At 39.6% G+C, this 19393-nt stretch overlaps 3 protein-coding genes across 3 annotated transcripts; all 3 read left to right on the top strand.

Moving 5' to 3' along the window:
- Positions 1–2356: 2356 nt before the first annotated feature.
- Positions 2357–3567, top strand: LOC129722298 (arylalkylamine N-acetyltransferase 1-like). The gene is made up of 2 exons (XM_055675643.1): positions 2357–3248; positions 3310–3567. Exons 1-2 carry the CDS (start codon positions 2633–2635, stop codon positions 3324–3326), a joined length of 633 nt encoding a protein of 210 aa, XP_055531618.1. The 5' UTR covers positions 2357–2632; the 3' UTR covers positions 3327–3567.
- On the top strand, positions 3369–4446 carry LOC129719838 (arylalkylamine N-acetyltransferase-like 2). Its single transcript, XM_055671247.1, has 2 exons — positions 3369–3380; positions 3507–4446. The coding sequence occupies exons 1-2, from the start codon at positions 3369–3371 to the stop codon at positions 4227–4229; spliced, it is 735 nt and encodes a 244-aa protein (XP_055527222.1). The 3' UTR covers positions 4230–4446.
- Positions 4447–18106: 13660 nt separating this feature from the next.
- LOC129722869 (uncharacterized) lies at positions 18107–19164 on the top strand. Its single transcript, XM_055676675.1, has one exon. The coding sequence runs from the start codon at positions 18155–18157 to the stop codon at positions 18806–18808; it is 654 nt and encodes a 217-aa protein (XP_055532650.1). The 5' UTR covers positions 18107–18154; the 3' UTR covers positions 18809–19164.
- The last annotated feature ends 229 nt before the right edge of the window (positions 19165–19393 follow it).

Here is a 19393-nt window from a genome sequence, read left to right as displayed (position 1 = left end):
GTTTAACCACTTTTTCAACTTTTTCCAACATGTGAGAGTATACAAACTGTTTCTATGATATTTTATTGATGTTACTACAACAACGAATTGTTTCATAAGCATACATATTTGATACAATAGCTTCCGGACGTTGACTTGTATATTACCACTTCTTCTTGACTTTGGGTTGACTCAGCCATGACTCTGAATATGTATGAACTAATTCCAAAATAACACTACCTAGAGCCAGTTTTTCGCCGAAAATTATAGTGTAGTATGATTCTTAGGTGTGTTATTCAATGTTGCATGCATAGTTTTCTAATATTCATTGAAATTATCAGATAAAATGCGTAAAATGTTAACGGGTAGGCCAATATATGCATGTGGGCCAAAATACCCCCGTTACCCTATAAGTACGAAGAAAAAGTGGGTTTCCGTAAAAAGAAGACTCCGTGGAGAATCATCCATTGAAATTCTAAAAAATTTGTATGGACCGAGGATATTTCATACTCATCCCCCTCCCTAAGCTGTCCACGTGGAATGCGGATAGTTCCACAGTACCTAACAAATGTAGTTAAGCGTAAGATACGAGCGTACGGTTACGGTATTGAAGTTGAATAAAATAAATATGCCAAAAGCTTACAGATGGGTTATATTTTATTTTCTAAAAGTTTGAAAAGAATCGGCCAACTAGGTAACTTTTACAGCGTTTTGTCCGTGATACAATTTGATGTGGAACTCCCTCTATGAACAAGAAAACACTATTCGTTCTTGACAGCAGAAAAAAAAAAGGATCATATCTACGGTATTATTAGCTGATTTGGGACCATACATATGATAAATATACATCTTTAGTTCAATAGTAATTTGGTTATGATCCAATGGGTGGGTAAAAGCTGGTGGAGTTGGGTAAAAGCTTGTGCCGAAAAAGCAGCGTAGCCGCAAGGTTACAGAGCGCGGTTTGCCAAGCGAATGGTCGAGGGTCGAATCTTAGTTGAATCAGGCACTTTGATGTCAAAAAGGACTTAGGCATGGGTTTATTTTCAGGGTGGTGTTACTTTCTCTTAACAAAATAAGTCCCTTTCATAATATAACTGACCATTCCATCGAATTATGTTTGCTGATGGTTGGCAGGAGGAAAAAGGCTCGTTATAGTAGAGCAATAAGCGTGTTAAAAGGGAAGGGTACAAACATGTTACAAGCATGGATGAAATAATAATAAGCATGCCACTTCTCAATAGCGGTATTGCTAATAATAGAAGTACGGAATACAGCAGACACCTGGGCATATCTCATAATAGATCAACGATTCTGGTCGCAATAGATGAAGCCATACAGGAAAAGAACTGGCAAAATAAACAAATTAGTGTGTGCATGCGTAAAAAAATAAAGCCCAAGTGAAAAAAATGGATCTCTTGGAACTCTTAACAGGCTTTATTCTCTAATTAAATTTCACTTTGTATTACGTTTCGGCGAAATTCAGTAAATTTTTGTTGGTTTCCTGCAAAATAAATAAGTGTGTCAAATTGAGTGCGACCTTCGTAGTAGAACTGATTTGATGCTGTACGTACTAAAGACTTTTTTGCTATGCGAAGCCGATATCACATCAGCAGCATCTCCATCCCGTACAGTTTCGTTTTTGTGAAAACTTTGGCGTTTTTCTGCTTCCGGGGCTATCATGCTTTATCATCGAAGCAAACTTTACTTGCTTTACTTGAGAAGTAAATTTAAAATTGTGAATTTTATATGACTCATCCTCCTTTTTGGTTCCAATTATGGTTTGCAAAAATCAGTAAACCAGAAATCGTTTTGAGTAGAGCATTATTCAAAAGAAAAGTATTGATCAATTCCTCGTGTAAAAGAATTAGTATTTTCGCTCAGAAAATACAATAAAATTTTTATTATCCGTCAACTACAAGCACAATTTCACGGGCTGTGTTTCAAATGGAAAATCTTTTTTTTTTTATTAAAATAGACTGTTATTATTAGTAACATCATTTGCTTCGAAATCGTCCTGTTAAGTTACGACAGCGGAGCTTTGCTGTTATCTGAACGTACCTAAAATGGTTCAATAAAGCTTAAATCGCTAAAATGTAGTCAGCGTTAAGCTCTCGAATGGTGTAATATGGTATCCCCCGCTTGGAATGATCTGAGAGCATTATGTCTGGTAAAAATATATTAAAATGGCTCAGGTGCAGATGTAAACAAACTTGCTAAGAGATATTTTGTTCTTGTTGCTCTTTTCGCGAACACACGTGGAACGTGACACACAACCCAATATTACAGAAATGTCAGTGAATTTGTCTAGTTTTCTATCACGCATCCAAACATCTGCTCCGGCGCTTGCGCGTTAGTTTTTATAACATTGATAAACCAAACAACGCAAAAATTATGAGATCGTTTATACTGTGCGTTTCTCTTAACAAAAACCTTTCATTAAGTGTTATTTTGAATTGCAATTATTAATAATATTGCGCAATTGTCGTATATTCGTACGTTAAGAGTTGTGCCTCAGGACGGTGATTATATTGATTAAACCTGTATGTCTATATTATGTGTCGTACGCGTGCAAAGTGATAAGATAAACGTTGCCATTCAAAAATAAATATAAAGCATAAGTTGCTGTTTAGCTGTAATACGACTTACTCTCACGATGGACTCTATATCGTTTATTTCTGCAAGACCGGAAGAATCGGAAGCAATTCGAAAATTTGTGCTGGATTACTTTTATGCTTACGAGCCTACAAATTTGGCGTATATCTACGGTAAAGAACCAGCTGCCGAAGATGTGGAATTCTCCATTAAATTTCTAAACCATGGACTAGGTGTTGCTGCTGTCAACCGTCAAGGAACCATTGTCGGAATATCGCTGGGCTACATTGGAGCGGTAGACGATGCTGCGGCAATGCGTGATGCGGCGAATCGATCGAAGGACGAAAAGTTTTGTGACATAATGAGATTTTTGTCGGTAGTTCAGGATGGTGCAGATATTAAGGGAAAATTTGGAGTGACTAAGATATACGAGATTCAAATGTTGGCAGTACATCCGGATTATCGGGGTCGTGCAATTGGCTCTGCGCTAACTAAAAAACAGATCGAAATTGCCAAAGAGCGTGGATTCGAAGCAGTGTATGCGGACTGTTCTAGTGTTTATTCGGCTAAAATCATGGAAAGACTTGGCTTTGAATGTGTTCACGAGATTGCATTCGCTGACTACCGCAATCATCGAAGCGTGCAGATTTTCAAACCAGTCGACGAAATTCATACGGGTTTGAAATCTTTCTTCAAGAGATTATAAACTGGTTTTTCTTACAGTATTTTGTTTAGTAGATCACGCTCCCAGCTGATGCCTGCTGATGTTTGCGTGTCGTCGATTACGCTGCTTGATGATGGCATACGGGGTAGAAAGGCTTGTTCTCAGGTTACAGATAAAAGTTGATGAGATTATACTGCAATAAATGACAGCAAAAGAAAAAACAAAAACTAATTTGTCGATAATGCATGACGCATGAGTAAAAAGCGGGCAGCATGCGAACAGATATAAAAGGGCTCGACTTTGCGCATTAGTACCGTGTCGCTCGCGGATGGCTGAGTTTAGTAGAAGTATTTTGATCGAGTACGACGTAACACATTCTGATGATTATAATTCGGTTTTAGAATTCGTCCTTAATCATTACTATCGCGATGAACCGATGAATAATTCGTATATTTATGGAAGTAACCCAGCAGAGGATGACGTCGAGTTTTCAGTTTCGTTTATGTTTAAGGGAATGGCGATTAAAGCAGTTGACCGTAGTCGAGGAAATCATTTGATTGGAATCTCAATTGCCAATCCCATTTACCCGGGGTACGTCGATGACTTATTGCAAGCGGCGAAACTTGCTAAAACTCGAAAATGGAGTGACAGCTTGAAGCTTCTAGCACGTCTACAACAATCTGTGAACGTATTGGAGCGGTTCAACGTTCCCAAATGCTATGATATCGAGATAGTGGCCGTCGATCCAGAATATAGAGGTCATTCGATTGGAGCGAAACTTTTCGAGAGACAATTCGAAAGAGGAAGGGATCTTGGATATCCATTAGCTAGCGCAGATTGCTCAAGCTACTACTCGGCACGGATTGCAGAGCGTGTTGGAATGACGTGTGTTGGACGGCTCGCTTATGTAGACTACCGAGATGAGCACGGAGTGCAATTGTTTCAACCAAGTGCTCCACATCTGGAAATTCAAACTTTTGCGAAAAGGCTGTGACTATTGATTATAGCATTAGCCGGGTAAATAACAAAGTTTTAGTAATCTATTGAACAACGCTCCCACTCTTAGGTCGACATATTTGGAACAGCTAACGCGCCCTGATACTCCTCCTCAGTGTAAAGTGGTGCCAAAATCACAGCAGAAATTGGTGGCTATGATACCTGATTCAAAATCATGATAAATATAAGTGCTGTTTAAATTTATATTTTGAAAAGTTTTCTTTCTATCAGGCGGATGACACTCAAACTTTGAGCTGCACCTTATTCAGAATCAAATAGAAAACAATTTCATTGCTTACGTCGTTCCTAGTGTTCTGGTTTTTCAGTTGTTTGTACAAAATCACAGTTGCGGTTAAACACTGTTGATCTTTTAAATTATTGTATTTTTTCAGTTTCTCTTTACTGAACAGTTATTGTGTATATATTGCAAATTCAATTGAGTTGCATGGCTTATGGACTTCTCCTGGTGTTGTTTTTCATGGATTTAATTACAATTAATTGTAAACATAAAAATCGCACGCTTTTTCTCCTTGAACTTAAGTTATAAGATATTGTTTTTTTTTTCCTCCAGTGTTTCGTTCCACTCATTATCAATTAATAGCTAACAGATACCTGAGAATGCCTATGAAAATTTATGTAAAGGCTCGAGGCCATGGCCACCTGGACCCTCTCTTCCTCTAAATCCGGAATGTCTATAATAGATAACTTTAAATAATATGCAACGGATGAGTAGTGTCGCTACTAGCGTAAAACATCATACAATCTGGTGTAATGACAAACAAATCTTGGAACCATACAAAGAGAGTTCACAAAATGCGCTTTTGGAGAACTTACTAACTTTTTCATAATTGTTTTGATGATTTTTGTCTCATGTTTATGGCAAAATCCATGAAAACTAAAACAAATTTGGTTAAAATGGCAGCTTAGAACGTATTTCATTGAAGGAGGGGGTTGGTTTGGAACTCAAGTATGTTATAATAAATTATCAATTATTTATATTGTGAGGCCAATTACAATGGATGAATAGAAAATCATGTCCGTCGTGTTCGGAAAGTCACTTGTAAAAAAATCCCTTGTTTTTGAAATTTTAGCTTTTGAAATTATTGAACACATAGTATCTTCACAGACAATTTTTTGTATTGATGAACAAAAATTCTGAATAAGAAATCTTATTTGAATAAAACTATGTAATAAAATTCAAAGAGGACACTTCAGATGTACTTTTGAAAAAATATGGCTCAAAACAAAAAATATCACTTCACTCGCTGAGAAAGGCTAAACATTTCCGATGTTGTAATCGTTGTAAATTGGTGTATAGCTAAGGTACAATAATAAAACCGCGCTCATTCAAATATTATCTTATCAGTCTTCGTATGGATCAATTCTATGAAGTTCAGGTCAATGCACAAAAACCATTTACATTCAGTCAACCTTCCCACGAATTGAATTATTTTCTAGTACAGTATTGTTAATAGGTGAGAAAATCAATTCAGCTCTCCAATTTTACTGAAAACACTTACTTACTTACTTAGATGGCCGTACGTCCTAAGACATGGCCTGCATAACGTGGTTCCGCCAATTCACTCGGTCCATGGCTGCCTGCCTCCAGTTCCGCGCGCACCCGGTACTTTGCAGATCGTGCACCCATCTTGCTCATTGCGCCTCGTTCCCGCCGGATTTGAAGCGAACACCAATTTTGCAGGGTAGCTATCCGGCATTCTAGCTACATGCCCTGCCCAGCGTATCCTTCCAGCTTCAGCCACTTTCTGAATACTGGGTTCACCGTAGAGGCGCGCAAGCTCGTGGTTCATCCTACGCCTCCACACTCCGTTCTCCTGCACACCGCCAAAGATGGTTCTTAGCACCTGACGTTCAAAAACTCCGAGTGCTCGCAAGTCCCCCTCGAGCATTGTCCACGTCTCATGCCCGTAGAGAACGACCGGTCTTATTAGCGTTTTGTACAGGATACACTTGGTGCGAAGACTCAGATTTTGCGACCGTATTTTTTTATGGAGCCCATAGTAGGCACGACTTCCACTGATAATACGTCTCCTTATCTCCCGGCTGGTATCGCTGTTCTCAGTTACCAGAGAGCCGAGGTACACAAACTCGTCGACCACCTCGAACTCATCCCCGTCGATTGTTACCGTATTGTCTATGCGTGCCCTGTCGTGCTCGGACCCACCTGCAAGCATATACTTAGTTTTTGACGTATTAATCTTCAGTCCGATCCTATCTGTTTCACGTTTCAGTCGGGTATACTGGTATGCCACCGTCTCAAATTTTCTGCCGACAATATCCACGTCATCCGCAAAGCAAATAAATTGACCCTATCTGTTGAAAATCGTGCCCCGCATGTCAAACCCCGCTCGTCTCATAACACCCTCTAGCGCGACGTTGAACAATAAGCAGGAGAGACCATCACCTTGTCGGAGCCCCCTGTGAGACTCGAATGGGTCCGACGCTCCACCCGAAATTCTCACACAACACTTCACATCCTCCATCGTAGCCTTAATCCGGCTTCCCCGGGAAGCCGTTTTCGTCGAAAATTTTCCATAGCTCTTGTCGGTTTATTGTATCGTATGCGGCTTTAAAATCGACGAAAAGATGGTGTGTAGGAACTCTAAACTCACGGCACTTTTGGAGGATCTGCCGCAGTGTAAAGATTTGGTCAGTCGTAGACCGTCCTTCCATGAAGCCGGCCTGGTAGCTTCCTACAAACTTGCTGGCTAAGGGTGACAGGCGTTGGGAGATGACCTGGGAAAACACTTCGTAGGCGGCATTCAGAACTGTAATCGCTCGATAGTTCTCGCAGTCTAGTTTGTCGCCCTTTTTGTATATGGGGCAAATAACCCCTTCTTTCCACTCCTCCGGTAGCTGTTCTGTTTCCCAGATCTCGACGATCAGCCGATGCAGCGAGCTAGCCAGATTGTCGGAACCCATCCTAATAAGCTCAGCTCCGATGCCGGCTTTTCCCTGCCGCTTTGTTGTTCTTGAGCTGCCGGATCGCAACCTTAACTTCGCTTATTGTTGGGGGTGGCACATCTTCGTCGTTCGTTGCACCGACCACATCTTCTCCACCCCTGTTGTGGTCTCCTGCTTGCACGCCATTCAGGTGTTCATCGTAGTGCTACTTCCACCTTTCGTACACCTCCCGATCATCCATCAAAATTCCTCCATTCTTATCCCTACACATTTCGGCTCGTGGGACAAAGCCTCTGCGGGATGCGTTGAGTTTTTGGTAGAACTTTCGTGTTTCGTGTGTGCGGTGCAGCTGCTCGAGTTCTTCAAATTCCTCCTCTTCCTGGTGACCCTTTATTTCTTGAAGAGTTGGACTTGCTGCCTCCGTTTCAGTCTATATCGCTTCACATTCTGACGAGTGGCTCTACGCAGCATTGTTGCCCGCGCTGCGTTCTTCTCGTCCAAAATCTGCCGACATTCTTCGTCAAACCACTCGTTACGTCGATTTGGTTGCACGTGTCCCAGGACTTCCTCCGCAGCACTGCGGATAGCTGTTTTCACGGCATTCCAGCGATCCCCTAGAGGGGTTTCTTCAAGCTCTCCCTCTTCTGGCAGTGTAGCTTCGAGCGATGACGCGTACTGTGTTGCGATGTCGTGTTGCTTCAGTCGCGCGAGATTATACCGTGGCGGGCGACGGTACCGTATGTTATTCACAACGGATAGTTTTTGGCGTATCTTACCCATCACTAGGTAGTGATCCGAATCGATGTTAGCGCCTCGATGTGATCTGACATCGATAATGACCGAGAAGTGCCGACCATCTATCAAAACGTAGTCGATTTGTGCTTCTATTCTATTCGGTGATCTCCAGGTGAGTCTATGGTGGAGGCTATGCTGGAAGAGGGTGCTACGTATGGCCATGTTCTTGGAGGTGGCAAAGTCGATTAGTCTGAGGCCATTTTCATTCGTCAGCTGGTGTGCACTGAATCGTCCAATCACCGGTCTGTACTCCTCATCCTGGCCAATCTGAGCGTTGTAATCCCCGATGATGATCTTGACATCAGGTTTTGGGCAGCGGTCATATTCACTCTCCAACTGCGCGTAGAATTCGTCCTTCTCGTCATCGGTACTTCCGAGGTGTGGGCTATGCACGTTGATAATACTAATGTTGAAGAAGGGGCCTTTGAACCTCAACCCGCACATTCTAGGGCTGATTGGCCACCACCCGATCACCCGCTTCTGCATCTCTCCCATCACTATAAAAGCTGTTCCCAGCGCAAGCAGCACGCATTGTTGCAATGAAGCAAATGCAACTCTCAATGCAGCATTCAAATATTGTAATAAATCGCATCCGTTACTTTTATTCAACTTGTAAATAACCGAAAAAGCGCAGGAGGTGAAGCCTATATGCAACTAACAGTGCTATGTGAACCATCATCTGCATCGATAGCCGCTGCAGTATAAAAAAGAAAAGAAAGGAGAAATAAAGTTAAGTTTGTTTACCTTTACTGTCATTACTCTTCAGTGATGGTGTCGCGAAGTTTAATATAACTACATACATTATAAAAAACCTCAAATATATCGAACTTTTTCTCTACTTACGCTTCTGATAAGTATGTCATTCTACCTGCGATTCAAAATTTACCGTGCAAAAAATGTTTTTACTTCGTAATTATTCACGTGCCTTTTAAAAAGTGTTGTAAATAAAAAATTTTATGATTCAAACTCGCCAAATTATGAACAATGTTTTGGGAAACGATAGTTCAGAAAACCTTGCTCAGTGGATTTGCTGTGTTAATTATGCGGAATATGGAAAAACAAAACCATATTTCCAACAACAATCATTTATCATTCGTTTATATTAGAGATGGCTGTTTACTGTGTGGTAATTTTAGCAAATATATGGTTCAACAAGATGTTGCTATACATTTTCATCACTAGTTTGCTTTCCTTAGAAGAAAACGTTTGTGAAACAACAATATGCAACATCATGTGACATTATCGTTATTTAAAAGCATCATGAAACATGCAGTTGGAAATAGATTGCAGAAAACTATTGGGCAATTTCTAGTTTTCAGTTACGAGAATGATACACGTAAATAACAAAATGTTGCTAAATTCTATTCTATTTCTTCAGAGTAACCGAAAAAGTTTCTTGCACCGTTAAAAAAGTTTTAAAACAACAAATATTGAGTAGTCTCATTTGAAAACATGTTGCAAGTGCTGCTTGGGAGCTCATGTGTGCTTCCACATCTCTGGTAGATGGTGTGACCATCCCTGTACGTACGCACCATCGTCTCCTTCCAGCATACCTCCTGCAGCGCTACTATGTTGAACTTGCGGGTCTTCAATTCCTCGGAAAGCACGCGGGTACTTCCTAGGAAGTTGAGAGACCGGCAGTTCCATGTTCCGAGAATCCAATCGTTAGTCCGTTTTCGTTGCCTAGGTCCTAGCCGATTGTTCCGGTCCGTACTCAACATTATTGCGTTCATTGCTGTTGTTTTTCAATGGTGCGGGCTTGCAAGGCCAGCGACCAACCCCACTATGTCGCAGGAGGGCCATCGTAGTGCCATTGTTTAGAGTCACGGGCACTACCAGGACTTGAGAAGGACACTGCGTTACTTAGAACGCTTCTGTTGGTGTCGATCCCAGGAAACTCTCTTCCGAGGAAGAAAGCCCCGTCCCCTGTCAGCATGCGACCAGCAGTCCCACCAGGGTTGGTTACCCGATCTTTCCACTGATTACTCGCATTTCAGTTGGTATCACGAGAAGGTAGGGTTACGGTAGCTGGAAGGCTGAGGTTCACTAGTGGGAACTGTTATGCGCCTTTGGCCCAGTCATTAACCAACCACTGAACTGAAAAATAAATAAGTCTTTTTTGTATGTCAGTAGCGTAAATTTCAGTTTTGATACCATTTTTCATAATTTTTAGTTTTAATGAATACAGATAATAACCGGGGTCCGTGAATGTTCAATGTAGTGATGGGAAATATCGCCCAAAACAAACATCGATAACAATCGATAATTTCGGATCTTTTATCGATTTTATCGATAAGTATCGATAATTTGACAGCTAACGTTTGCGGTAGAAAAAATGGACTTTTTTCAGATGGTGATGGTGATGTCTTAGAGATAATTGAGTTGGATAAATTTCCCATGAAAGGTAATCATGTTAGCTTCCTCGCAAAAAATATGACGTCCTTACGTGCGGCCTTCCGGCAGTTAACCGGAACATTCGCCATGGCGGACGAAAACATGCGTGTAGTCACGTTTATAAGCTCTTTCTTCGTTTTTTTATTAACTCCTCCTCCGTTTTCGCGACAAGTTGTTGGAATAGATCTTGCGCTTCAAGTTTGCCCAGAAATTCTCGATGGGAAGCAGCTGGGGGACATTGGGCGAATTCGCCGACTTCGGTACCACATCGATATTCAGCCGCTCCATCTCTTCCAACGATCGCTTCGAGAAGTTGGCCGACGTCAAATCTGGCCAGAACACCGTGTCTTCGCGCTTATGGTATCTCTTGATGAACGACGCAACTTCTGTCAGGCACTTCGTACTTTAAATTTCCCCGTTTACGGCCAGCCCGGAACGAAAGAAATACAACTTTGACATCCCTTTCTCGCTGATTGTCAACCACAGCCGCACCTTCTTGGGGAACTTGGTCTGTGAAATAAACTTTACCTCGGTGCTCAGTTCCTTCGTGGGGGAGGAAAAATACGAAGAGCCCTGCTAGTCGTTGCCATCCAGGGTGAGATAGGTCTAGTCGTCCATCACCACTGCCACGTCGCGTTTCGCCGGGAAAATCGACTTGACTATCTTATTCAACCGCTGTCGCTGCGTCATTGCCTGCAGCTCCGAGACCAGTGGACGAGTGGACGAGACTGCCGCTTCCTGACATGTATGTCCATGTTCTCCAGATACTTTTTCACTGTTTCAGCGCATGCACCAACCTCCCGGCCAAGTGCACGTAGCAATTTAGCCACTTTTCCCTCGGTCTTCCTCTTCAGCATCCTTTGAAGCTTCTTGTCGCTCAGGGTCGTTGACCGTCCGGAACCGGGCTTTCTTTCGATGCTCTGATCGTTGTCCAATAGTGTCAAGGTGTTGTAGATGTCAGAATAGCATTCCCGCCGTCCACAAAGTGCCGAACGATGTCCGTTTTTGACGCGGCGGGGTACCGTTCTTTGAACGCGCACACTTCTGAACGAAGTAGCTTCACTTTTTTCACTATCACAGTTAAGTTTGACTGATAAATCTGTCAATTTTTTTTGAAGTAGAATACTTCTCTCAGGAAGTTCGGCTACATAGGGATGTGAAATGAAAATCTAAAACCGAAAAAAGTGAAAAATATGTCCAATTTCAAATGCTAATAAATCGGTTAGTATTCGATGGATTTCCTTCGTTCTTGCAGCAATAGATTGGAAAATCTTCTAAGATTCTTCCCAAAATAAGATAATTGTAATTTTATTATTCACACTATTGTACTATTGAAAATAGTCAAGCCTTGTCAAAACGAAAAATTCGACCTCTGATTGGTCGTTAAATGCTTGCTTCCCAAGCACGGTCGACAGAATCATATACCTTGCAATTGAAAACATGCTATTTGGCCTATATAAGAGCCTGTTTCAGCCGGAGCCGCTCATAATAGTTCTAGACAGCGACAACAGCAGTCGTCCTTCCTTAGCAGCAGCACTAGCCCTGTGGTTGGTTACCACGTCTCAGGAGCAGCGCGGTTTTTCCCAGCGTGTGTCGCCAGACAGCCATTATTCCCCCCGTGTTGGGGCAGCATGATAATTGCCATCAGGAAATCCAATTTCGGAAATCAAAATGCCTTTTTTAAGGCAAATAAACAAGTCATTGAAAGTAAATAATTTTTGTCAACGCAAGCAAGCATTCTGTGTTGCATCCTAGCAATTCAAATTTGTCGCACCCGTCTAATTTACTGAATGTGAAATAGCTTCCACAGTGCATGTTGTCCGTGTATCTTAATTTCACCAATGTTAGGGCAGCTCAAAGGTTGTAATTAGCAACCGATTTTGAACCGCAACATGCTTTTTTCAAGGCAAATAAAAAAATAATTGAAGGTTAATAATTTTCTGGCATCAACACAAGCAGACATTCTGTGCGGGATGCAATCAAATTCTAATGTAGTTATCTAATTTTCACTTTATTTAGTAAACCCCCCACTGTAGGGGCAACGCAAAGGCGCGATCAGCATAACCGACATTGAATAATAAACTGCCCTGTTAGTACGCATTCACAAAAGCAGTTAGTTCGACTATGCAGAGCTAATATGAAGTCGATTCAATCAATCAGTATAAACAGAATTTCGTCGTCTCCCAGCTGCCAAGTTGCAACATGATGCAACAAGCAACAGCGAGCAAACGAAAATTAAAATCGTTGCGTGTGTGACTGACACGCAAGCAGCCGGGCTATCTTTCTTGTGAAAGTATTCTACTTCAACCTTGCGGTCGTGGCTTTGCATACAACCTTCTTGTGATTTTTTAAGTCATGGGTTACTATGATTGATGATGCATGAGTAGTTTCGTCAGTGCGATTAAAGGTAAACCCATGAAAAAGCGGCAATTTTTATCCATTTTTTCATTGCAAACGTTATTTAACAAATGGCATTCTGCTATGTAAATCTGTTAAAAACAGAGACAGTGATGGCCCAAACAGGATGGATACGTTTACGTTGCGTTGACGTTAATTTGACAGTAAATGAATGGGCTAACTGTCAAATTGCCGCAAACGCAGCCGCAACGTATCCATTGTGTTAAGACCTCGAATGACAAATCTTACGATACTGAGAATGAAAATTCAAACAACCTTACGAGTTAAGCAGTTTGTTTTGGAAAGTCTTCGGGTTTCACGCCGGGAGTGCTTTCTACGGTGTAGTTTCAAGCCGAAGTTCGTTTTGAACGTTGCATAATCAGGGAAATAATGAAGCAAGCAAAATTCTGTCAATTTTCAAATGGCCAAAACTTTACGAAAAATGAATCAATTTTGACAATACAGGTTTCATTTTACTGGAAAACTGTCCTAGTTTTCTAGTATTACTTGAGAACTGGACCAAGGGTCACTGGAAATGTTTCAGATTTCCGAAGTGCGTGCCAAAGTGTACATTTTTGCAACGCGTAGAACTTTTTCTGACATTCTGTTTCACTCAGGTTTATATGTTGTCAATAAATCAGAATTTATCTCGAGTTCAATGGTAGCCATAGATTGAAAATTAGCCGAGGAATCATCGAGGTATGAATTTATTAAGTATGGGTGTTGATTTTGGCGGTTTTTTCCCTGTTGGGTACTAATTTTCTTTGAGCTTGCAGCACTCTAGCAGAATTCAATCGAACATTGTGGGTGTGTAGGTCTTGTTAAACCGAGCAACTTTGCAAACTTGCGTTTGAAAATTTATCTGGATTAACATTTAAAAAGGTCAGATTCTTTTCACGCGGATTTTCTGTAAAAGGTTATTTATGCAGATTTTAAAATTAACGTGGTTTTTTACACGAATTTTTGAATTAAAGCGGTTTATCAAGAGGATTTTTGATTTAACATGTTTTTTTTCACGAGGCATGTATCCCCCGCGTAAGAAAACCTAACTGTATTTGAACCTTTTTCTTATGAAGGAATTTATCTTAGTAAAAATTATCTGAACTTTCCTTCAAAAATATAAAAAATGATTTTGGGATCCTACTCTGAAAAAAAAAATAATTTAAAAAATGAAAAATGATTTTAGATAATATCTGTGATCTCAGATTCTTTTAAATGAAGTATTTTAGATAGACAATTTAGTTGCCTAAAACGTTCTATGCGTTGCTAAAATGTACACTTCGACACACACTCTTGAAATACGAAACATTTTCGGTGTAGGTTGGTCACAACAAATTCCCAAGTAATACTAGGAAACTAGGATAGTTTTCCAGTGAAATGAAACCGGTCATCAAAATTGATTCAAAATTGAAAGTTCTGGCAATTTAAAATTTGAGAGAGTTTTATTTATCTCAATTATTTTGTCCACCCGCTGTAAAAATCAGCACACTTTTTTGGCGCAACAATTTTGTTGATTTGGATTTTTAGTGGAACTAAAAATTGTTTGTTGGCTAACAGATACTTTAAACTTAAACAGTTCGCAGTTAAACTAAACAATTACCAGAGAGTTACCAATAGACTACCGCTATGCATGTCCATCATATTATAAGAGTTGGCAAGCCAAAGAAAATGCATTTTATTACAATTTCGTATCATTGCTTTTTATGAGATGGTGCAAAAAGTTTAGATATTTTTTTAAAGTTCTCCAGTACTATGTTGTCGAGTTCATTTGTTTTTAGGAAACTAAAAACTATAAATACCTTTTTAGTTACCATTTTTTCTCAGAAACTCAGCACCCAACGCACCCAACAAATACCTAGCGGCAAAAGCAACTCCTGGGGTAGGGTAGGTGAGGTCTCCTTCTTTTGGGTCTCCTCCAGTAACCAGCCGCACTGACTTGTGCTCACCCTTATAATATCGATAATTATCGTTAACGTCAAAAAATTAACGATAATATCGATGTCCCGCATTTATCGATATTACCGATAAGTATCGATAAGTTTCCCATCACTAGTTCAATGCTGAGTATCCTACGGAGGGCCTAAAAACTTCAACGTCAGTGCTTTTTTCTACCATCACAAGGAAATATTTCGCTTTCATGCAATGTTCATTCTCTCTTCCGCCGTTTTTTCAGTATTCGTAAAAAAACGAAAGCCAAGTCATCCGTCAAGCGCAGTGAAAGTGTGTTCGTTCGATATTCATCGTTTAAAATTTTCTGAAAATTCATTATTCTGAGTTCACTTGTGTGAACTGTAATGTAGTAAACTCGGTTTGTGTACTGTACAATCGCATTACGCGACTAGTGATGGATAAAAAAAATACTGGCACGAAAGAAATTTTAGCGTTTCATTATGACAACGACAGCAAGCGTCATGTTGATAACGTCATTTTCGTTTTACCAAAGGAACTGTGAATATCATTTGGTTGAATTTGCAAAAGATTTTATTGCGTCAACGATGCGCGTGAATTATTTCATCTAAGTGTAACAGCTCGTTTCAAAGATAAAATTCTAGTTTGTTTGAAAGGGCACCGCGTTCATTGGAAGTGAAAATTGAAGAGATTGGCTGTAATTTTCACAGAATTCCGGTAGTGAAAATGATTTCTGTCAGCTCTGATTGTACGTCTGATCATGGCGGTGTATAACTATCATGTATCGATAATTGGAGATGACATTCGAACACACAAAGCTATCTATTAGGTTCCTTGTGCCGTTTCACTAGCTCAGATTAATCACGGAGCTGAAACTACGAGTTTGTTAATGTTCATGCTTGTATTTGATTCATAATTTTCTTTTCTAATATTGGCAATAACTTAAGAAAGGCTATTCTTTAGAAGCAATCTGTAAAAAAACAGACTTTATAGAAAATGAAGGCTTAATTAACTGGGTCTTTTAACAATTTTCGGTAGTCTCTGACAATTAGTAAGTGACCGAATTTCGTCTCTTAGTTTTTGCCAATATTTTCTTGTACTCTATCTTAATAATTTCATTAAAAAAAGTGAAGTGAAAGTAAAGTTCCGCGTGCTCCAAAGCCAAGTTATGTAATTTCTGTAGGTGTGTAAGATGCGCCTTTCTATACGCGATTTTTGAGGGTTTACAAGTTGTCGTTTATTGCGTGAGAACAAAAGTAATCGAAATGTTTGCGCAGTGCGAATTTAAAACAACGTGATTTCTTTGTGTAGAAATATGAAAATAGCAACTCAATGAATATCACCAAACTGGCTTCACGTGTCATGAACTCTAATAAATAAAGGAAGCCAAATTTTATTTTAGAAACTATCCTGTAGTTCTCACTTACGGTTATTGTTTATTCGGAGGTGGACAAATGTACATTTCTAAAAAAATGGTGTTCGAATAGTGCTAGCGTATATATATTCTTTTCGGCAGTATGAAATAAACATGTTGAGCTTAAACTGAAGTAATTCGTTTATGTGAACAAAAAACTTAAATGTTCAAGAAAACACAAATTGAGCTACTGAATAAAGCTGGCGAGCAGGGCAAACTGAACAAGAAAACATTAGAAAAACACTGAGTTCGGTAAAATTTCATTCTCATCATGAAATTCCATGAAATTTTTGGTGTTGGTAATTTTGACAGCTCTTTGGTAATGTTTCGAACCAAAAAACCAGTCAAATTTACCGAAAGAAACTGTAAATATGTACAAGGAAGAAGAAAAAATACCGAATGTACCTTACTGAATGAATCTTACCGGTACCGCCCAAAATCGAACGAAATCAACAAAATTACTCACGAAAAATATCAATCACTCGTACATCCTGTTTCCGTGATTCATCCTACACCTTTCAAGTTGAGCAGTTCCACAAAAATGTCCCAGTTTTAGTGTTTTTTTTTAGATTGCCTTTTTTGATTTGGCTGAAACTTTGCATAGACGTTTCTATGGGCAAAAGATGCCATTTTGTTGTTTTGGTTTATTTTTTGGAATTTTTTTTTTCTTGATTTGTTTATGGTCGGACCGGTTGCATTGTTTAGGTAATCTTTTGTAGTTTTAAAAAAAAATATATTTTTAAGAAATGAGCTTTTTTAGATGAATAACTTTTAATTTTTCTTTAACTTTTTTTCGAAAAATAAACATTTTTTTTGTGTTTTTTCTCGGAAAGACAAAATTATTATATTTAGCTTTGCCGATGACGTCATACCAATCGAACAAACCGTTTGGGCCCTAAAAATATTTGTAATCCTCAATACCTTAGCATTTTTCAATAGCTTCTCAAAAAATAGCTGTGTTTCAAAAAATTTAACCAATAGCACAAAATGGCTTCAGGCACAAGTTCTGTGGTTAGCGATGTCGGTCGGCTAGCTCTCCTACACGGTTGTGATGTCGGGTTCGATTCCCGATCAGGTCGAGGATCTTTTCGAGCTGGAAATTTTCTCGACTCAGCACTGGTGTATCGTTGTACTCATCCCACAACATGCAAGATGTGTCAAAAACAATATCGATAACGAGTTCTCTTAACTAATCTAGTTGGTCGAGACCGCTATTAGCCCTCCAGGCTAGCGTGCGATATTGTTGTTGTAGCACCAAATGGCATCTTTTGCCTATAGAAACGTCTATGCAAAGTTTCAGCCAAATTTAAAATGGTCGATTTAATTGGTAGTCCGTTTTTTGTGGCATTGCTCTGTTATAAATAGCTTATGTTTACAGACAACAACAATTAAAACAAATTGGCAGCACCTGTAGGAAATATTTGCGTTTTGTACGATTGCACGTATGAAGAAAATGGCCGCCAGATTTACAATTTGGCAGTTTCACATACTGTTAGGTAAAACGTTAAACAAATAACAGCGAAAGTACAATTTAGCAAATATTTCAGTGAAACTTGACAAACTTATGGTTAAACTTGCAAATAAAACAGAACAGTTGTTGATTTGATGCTTTTTTCGCAAGAATACCGGTATTATTATGGATTGTTGGCTTTTTGTGAAAAAAGTTACCAAACAAATTTTTTCAATTCAAAAATTAAAGTAGGTAAGTGTAGGTAAGATGGAATTCCGTATTTTACTCTTCAACTCTATTTTTACATGACCTTGTCCAAAAAAATTATTTTACTTTATATTTTTCTTCAAATTCATTCTTTGAAACGTTAAGTTTAGGGACTAAAATTGTTGTGTTTAATATTTTATAGAATATGTAACCTTGTATAGTAGTTATTGTAGAAGCATAGTTTCATAAATACTTGTTGCTCGGTTCGAACAAAATTAAACTTTTACAGAAGAGATGAACCACCCTAGAATGCATATTCATGCATTCCGTTTTCATCTATTCCTTGCCAAAATTGATTTATCCTAGTTCTCTGAGCATAAGCGCTTGGCGTCACTCAGTTTATTTTGAGCAGGCGCACATAGTGGATAATAATATGTCCTCGGATTCGATAGCCTTCAGGGTTGCCCGCCCGGACGAAATCGATCTCGTCAGAGATGTCTTACGGACTATCTATTATCCGGAGGAAGCCATCACCATTTCCTATGTGCACGGAAAAGAGCCGACTGTCGACGATGAACGCTTCTCGCTATCGTTCGTCGCACAAGGTATGGTAGTATTAGCGGAAGATAAGAATGCTAAGACGGTAGTTGGCATTTCGGTTGCTGGTCCAATCGAACCAGGAGATCCGGATCTAATGATTCAGGAAGCGGCCACAACGGATACGAAAAAGTGGTCAGACATTCTGAAGTTGTTGGCACTTTTGGAGCGCACAGCTGATGTGTGTGGACGCTATAAGTTAAGTAAAGCTTATCATGTGCACATCTTAGCAGTGGACCCTGCGTACAGAGGCCATGCGCTAGGTTTACGATTGATGCAATTTCAGATGGAGCTGGCGAAGAATTTTGGTTTTGAAGCAATTAGTGCAGATTTTACTAGTGTTTACTCAGCGAAAATCGCTGATAAATTGGAAATGGAAAACATCAGTCAGCTTTCGCTGGCCGATTATCGTGATGAAAACGAAGAAAAGCTTTTCGATCCTCAAGAAATCCACAAAGTGATAAAAACATATGTGAAAATTTTACAGTAAAAACGCATTTTGAAAAAATAAAGATGTTATTACTTAATAAGGTGATACAGAGTCTTTACATTTCAGAATAGAACGATATGTGACAACACTAGTCTAAAAGGTAAAGTAACTATAAGAATAACAGAATCATTATTCTAGATTGTGATGACCAGCGTTGCCACTAAGTTTTAAACAAAATCTGGCAAAACGAAAATAAAAAGTCTGGCAAAAATCTAGCACTCATTTTTAGTTAAAATTCCTGGCAGAATTGAAAGTGTTGGCCTTTTTTTGCTCTCGCCGGCTGTAAGTAGGTAAAGGCCAGCCACGGCCCATCTCGCAGTAATGATCTTTTTGCAAGACGACGCGGATGAAATCAAGCAAATATCTGGCTCAGTTTTAAATATCTGGCGAATTCTGAAGTTTATCTGTTTGGCGCGCAAACAGAAATCTGGCAAAATCCAGATTTATCTGGCATACTGGCAACGTTGGTGATGACCCACAAGTTAGATAATGAAAATCCTTGAACTCGGTGGTTGATTCCTCTGCAATGCCGACTACTTATTGCAGCAACCCGGTTACATTAAATAAATTTTGTTCAGATTAGGA

The sequence above is a fragment of the Wyeomyia smithii genome, chromosome 2 (assembly GCF_029784165.1).
Source record: "Wyeomyia smithii strain HCP4-BCI-WySm-NY-G18 chromosome 2, ASM2978416v1, whole genome shotgun sequence".
Taxonomy (NCBI): Eukaryota; Metazoa; Arthropoda; class Insecta; order Diptera; family Culicidae; genus Wyeomyia; species Wyeomyia smithii.
This window is presented reverse-complemented; position numbering and strand designations above follow the sequence as displayed.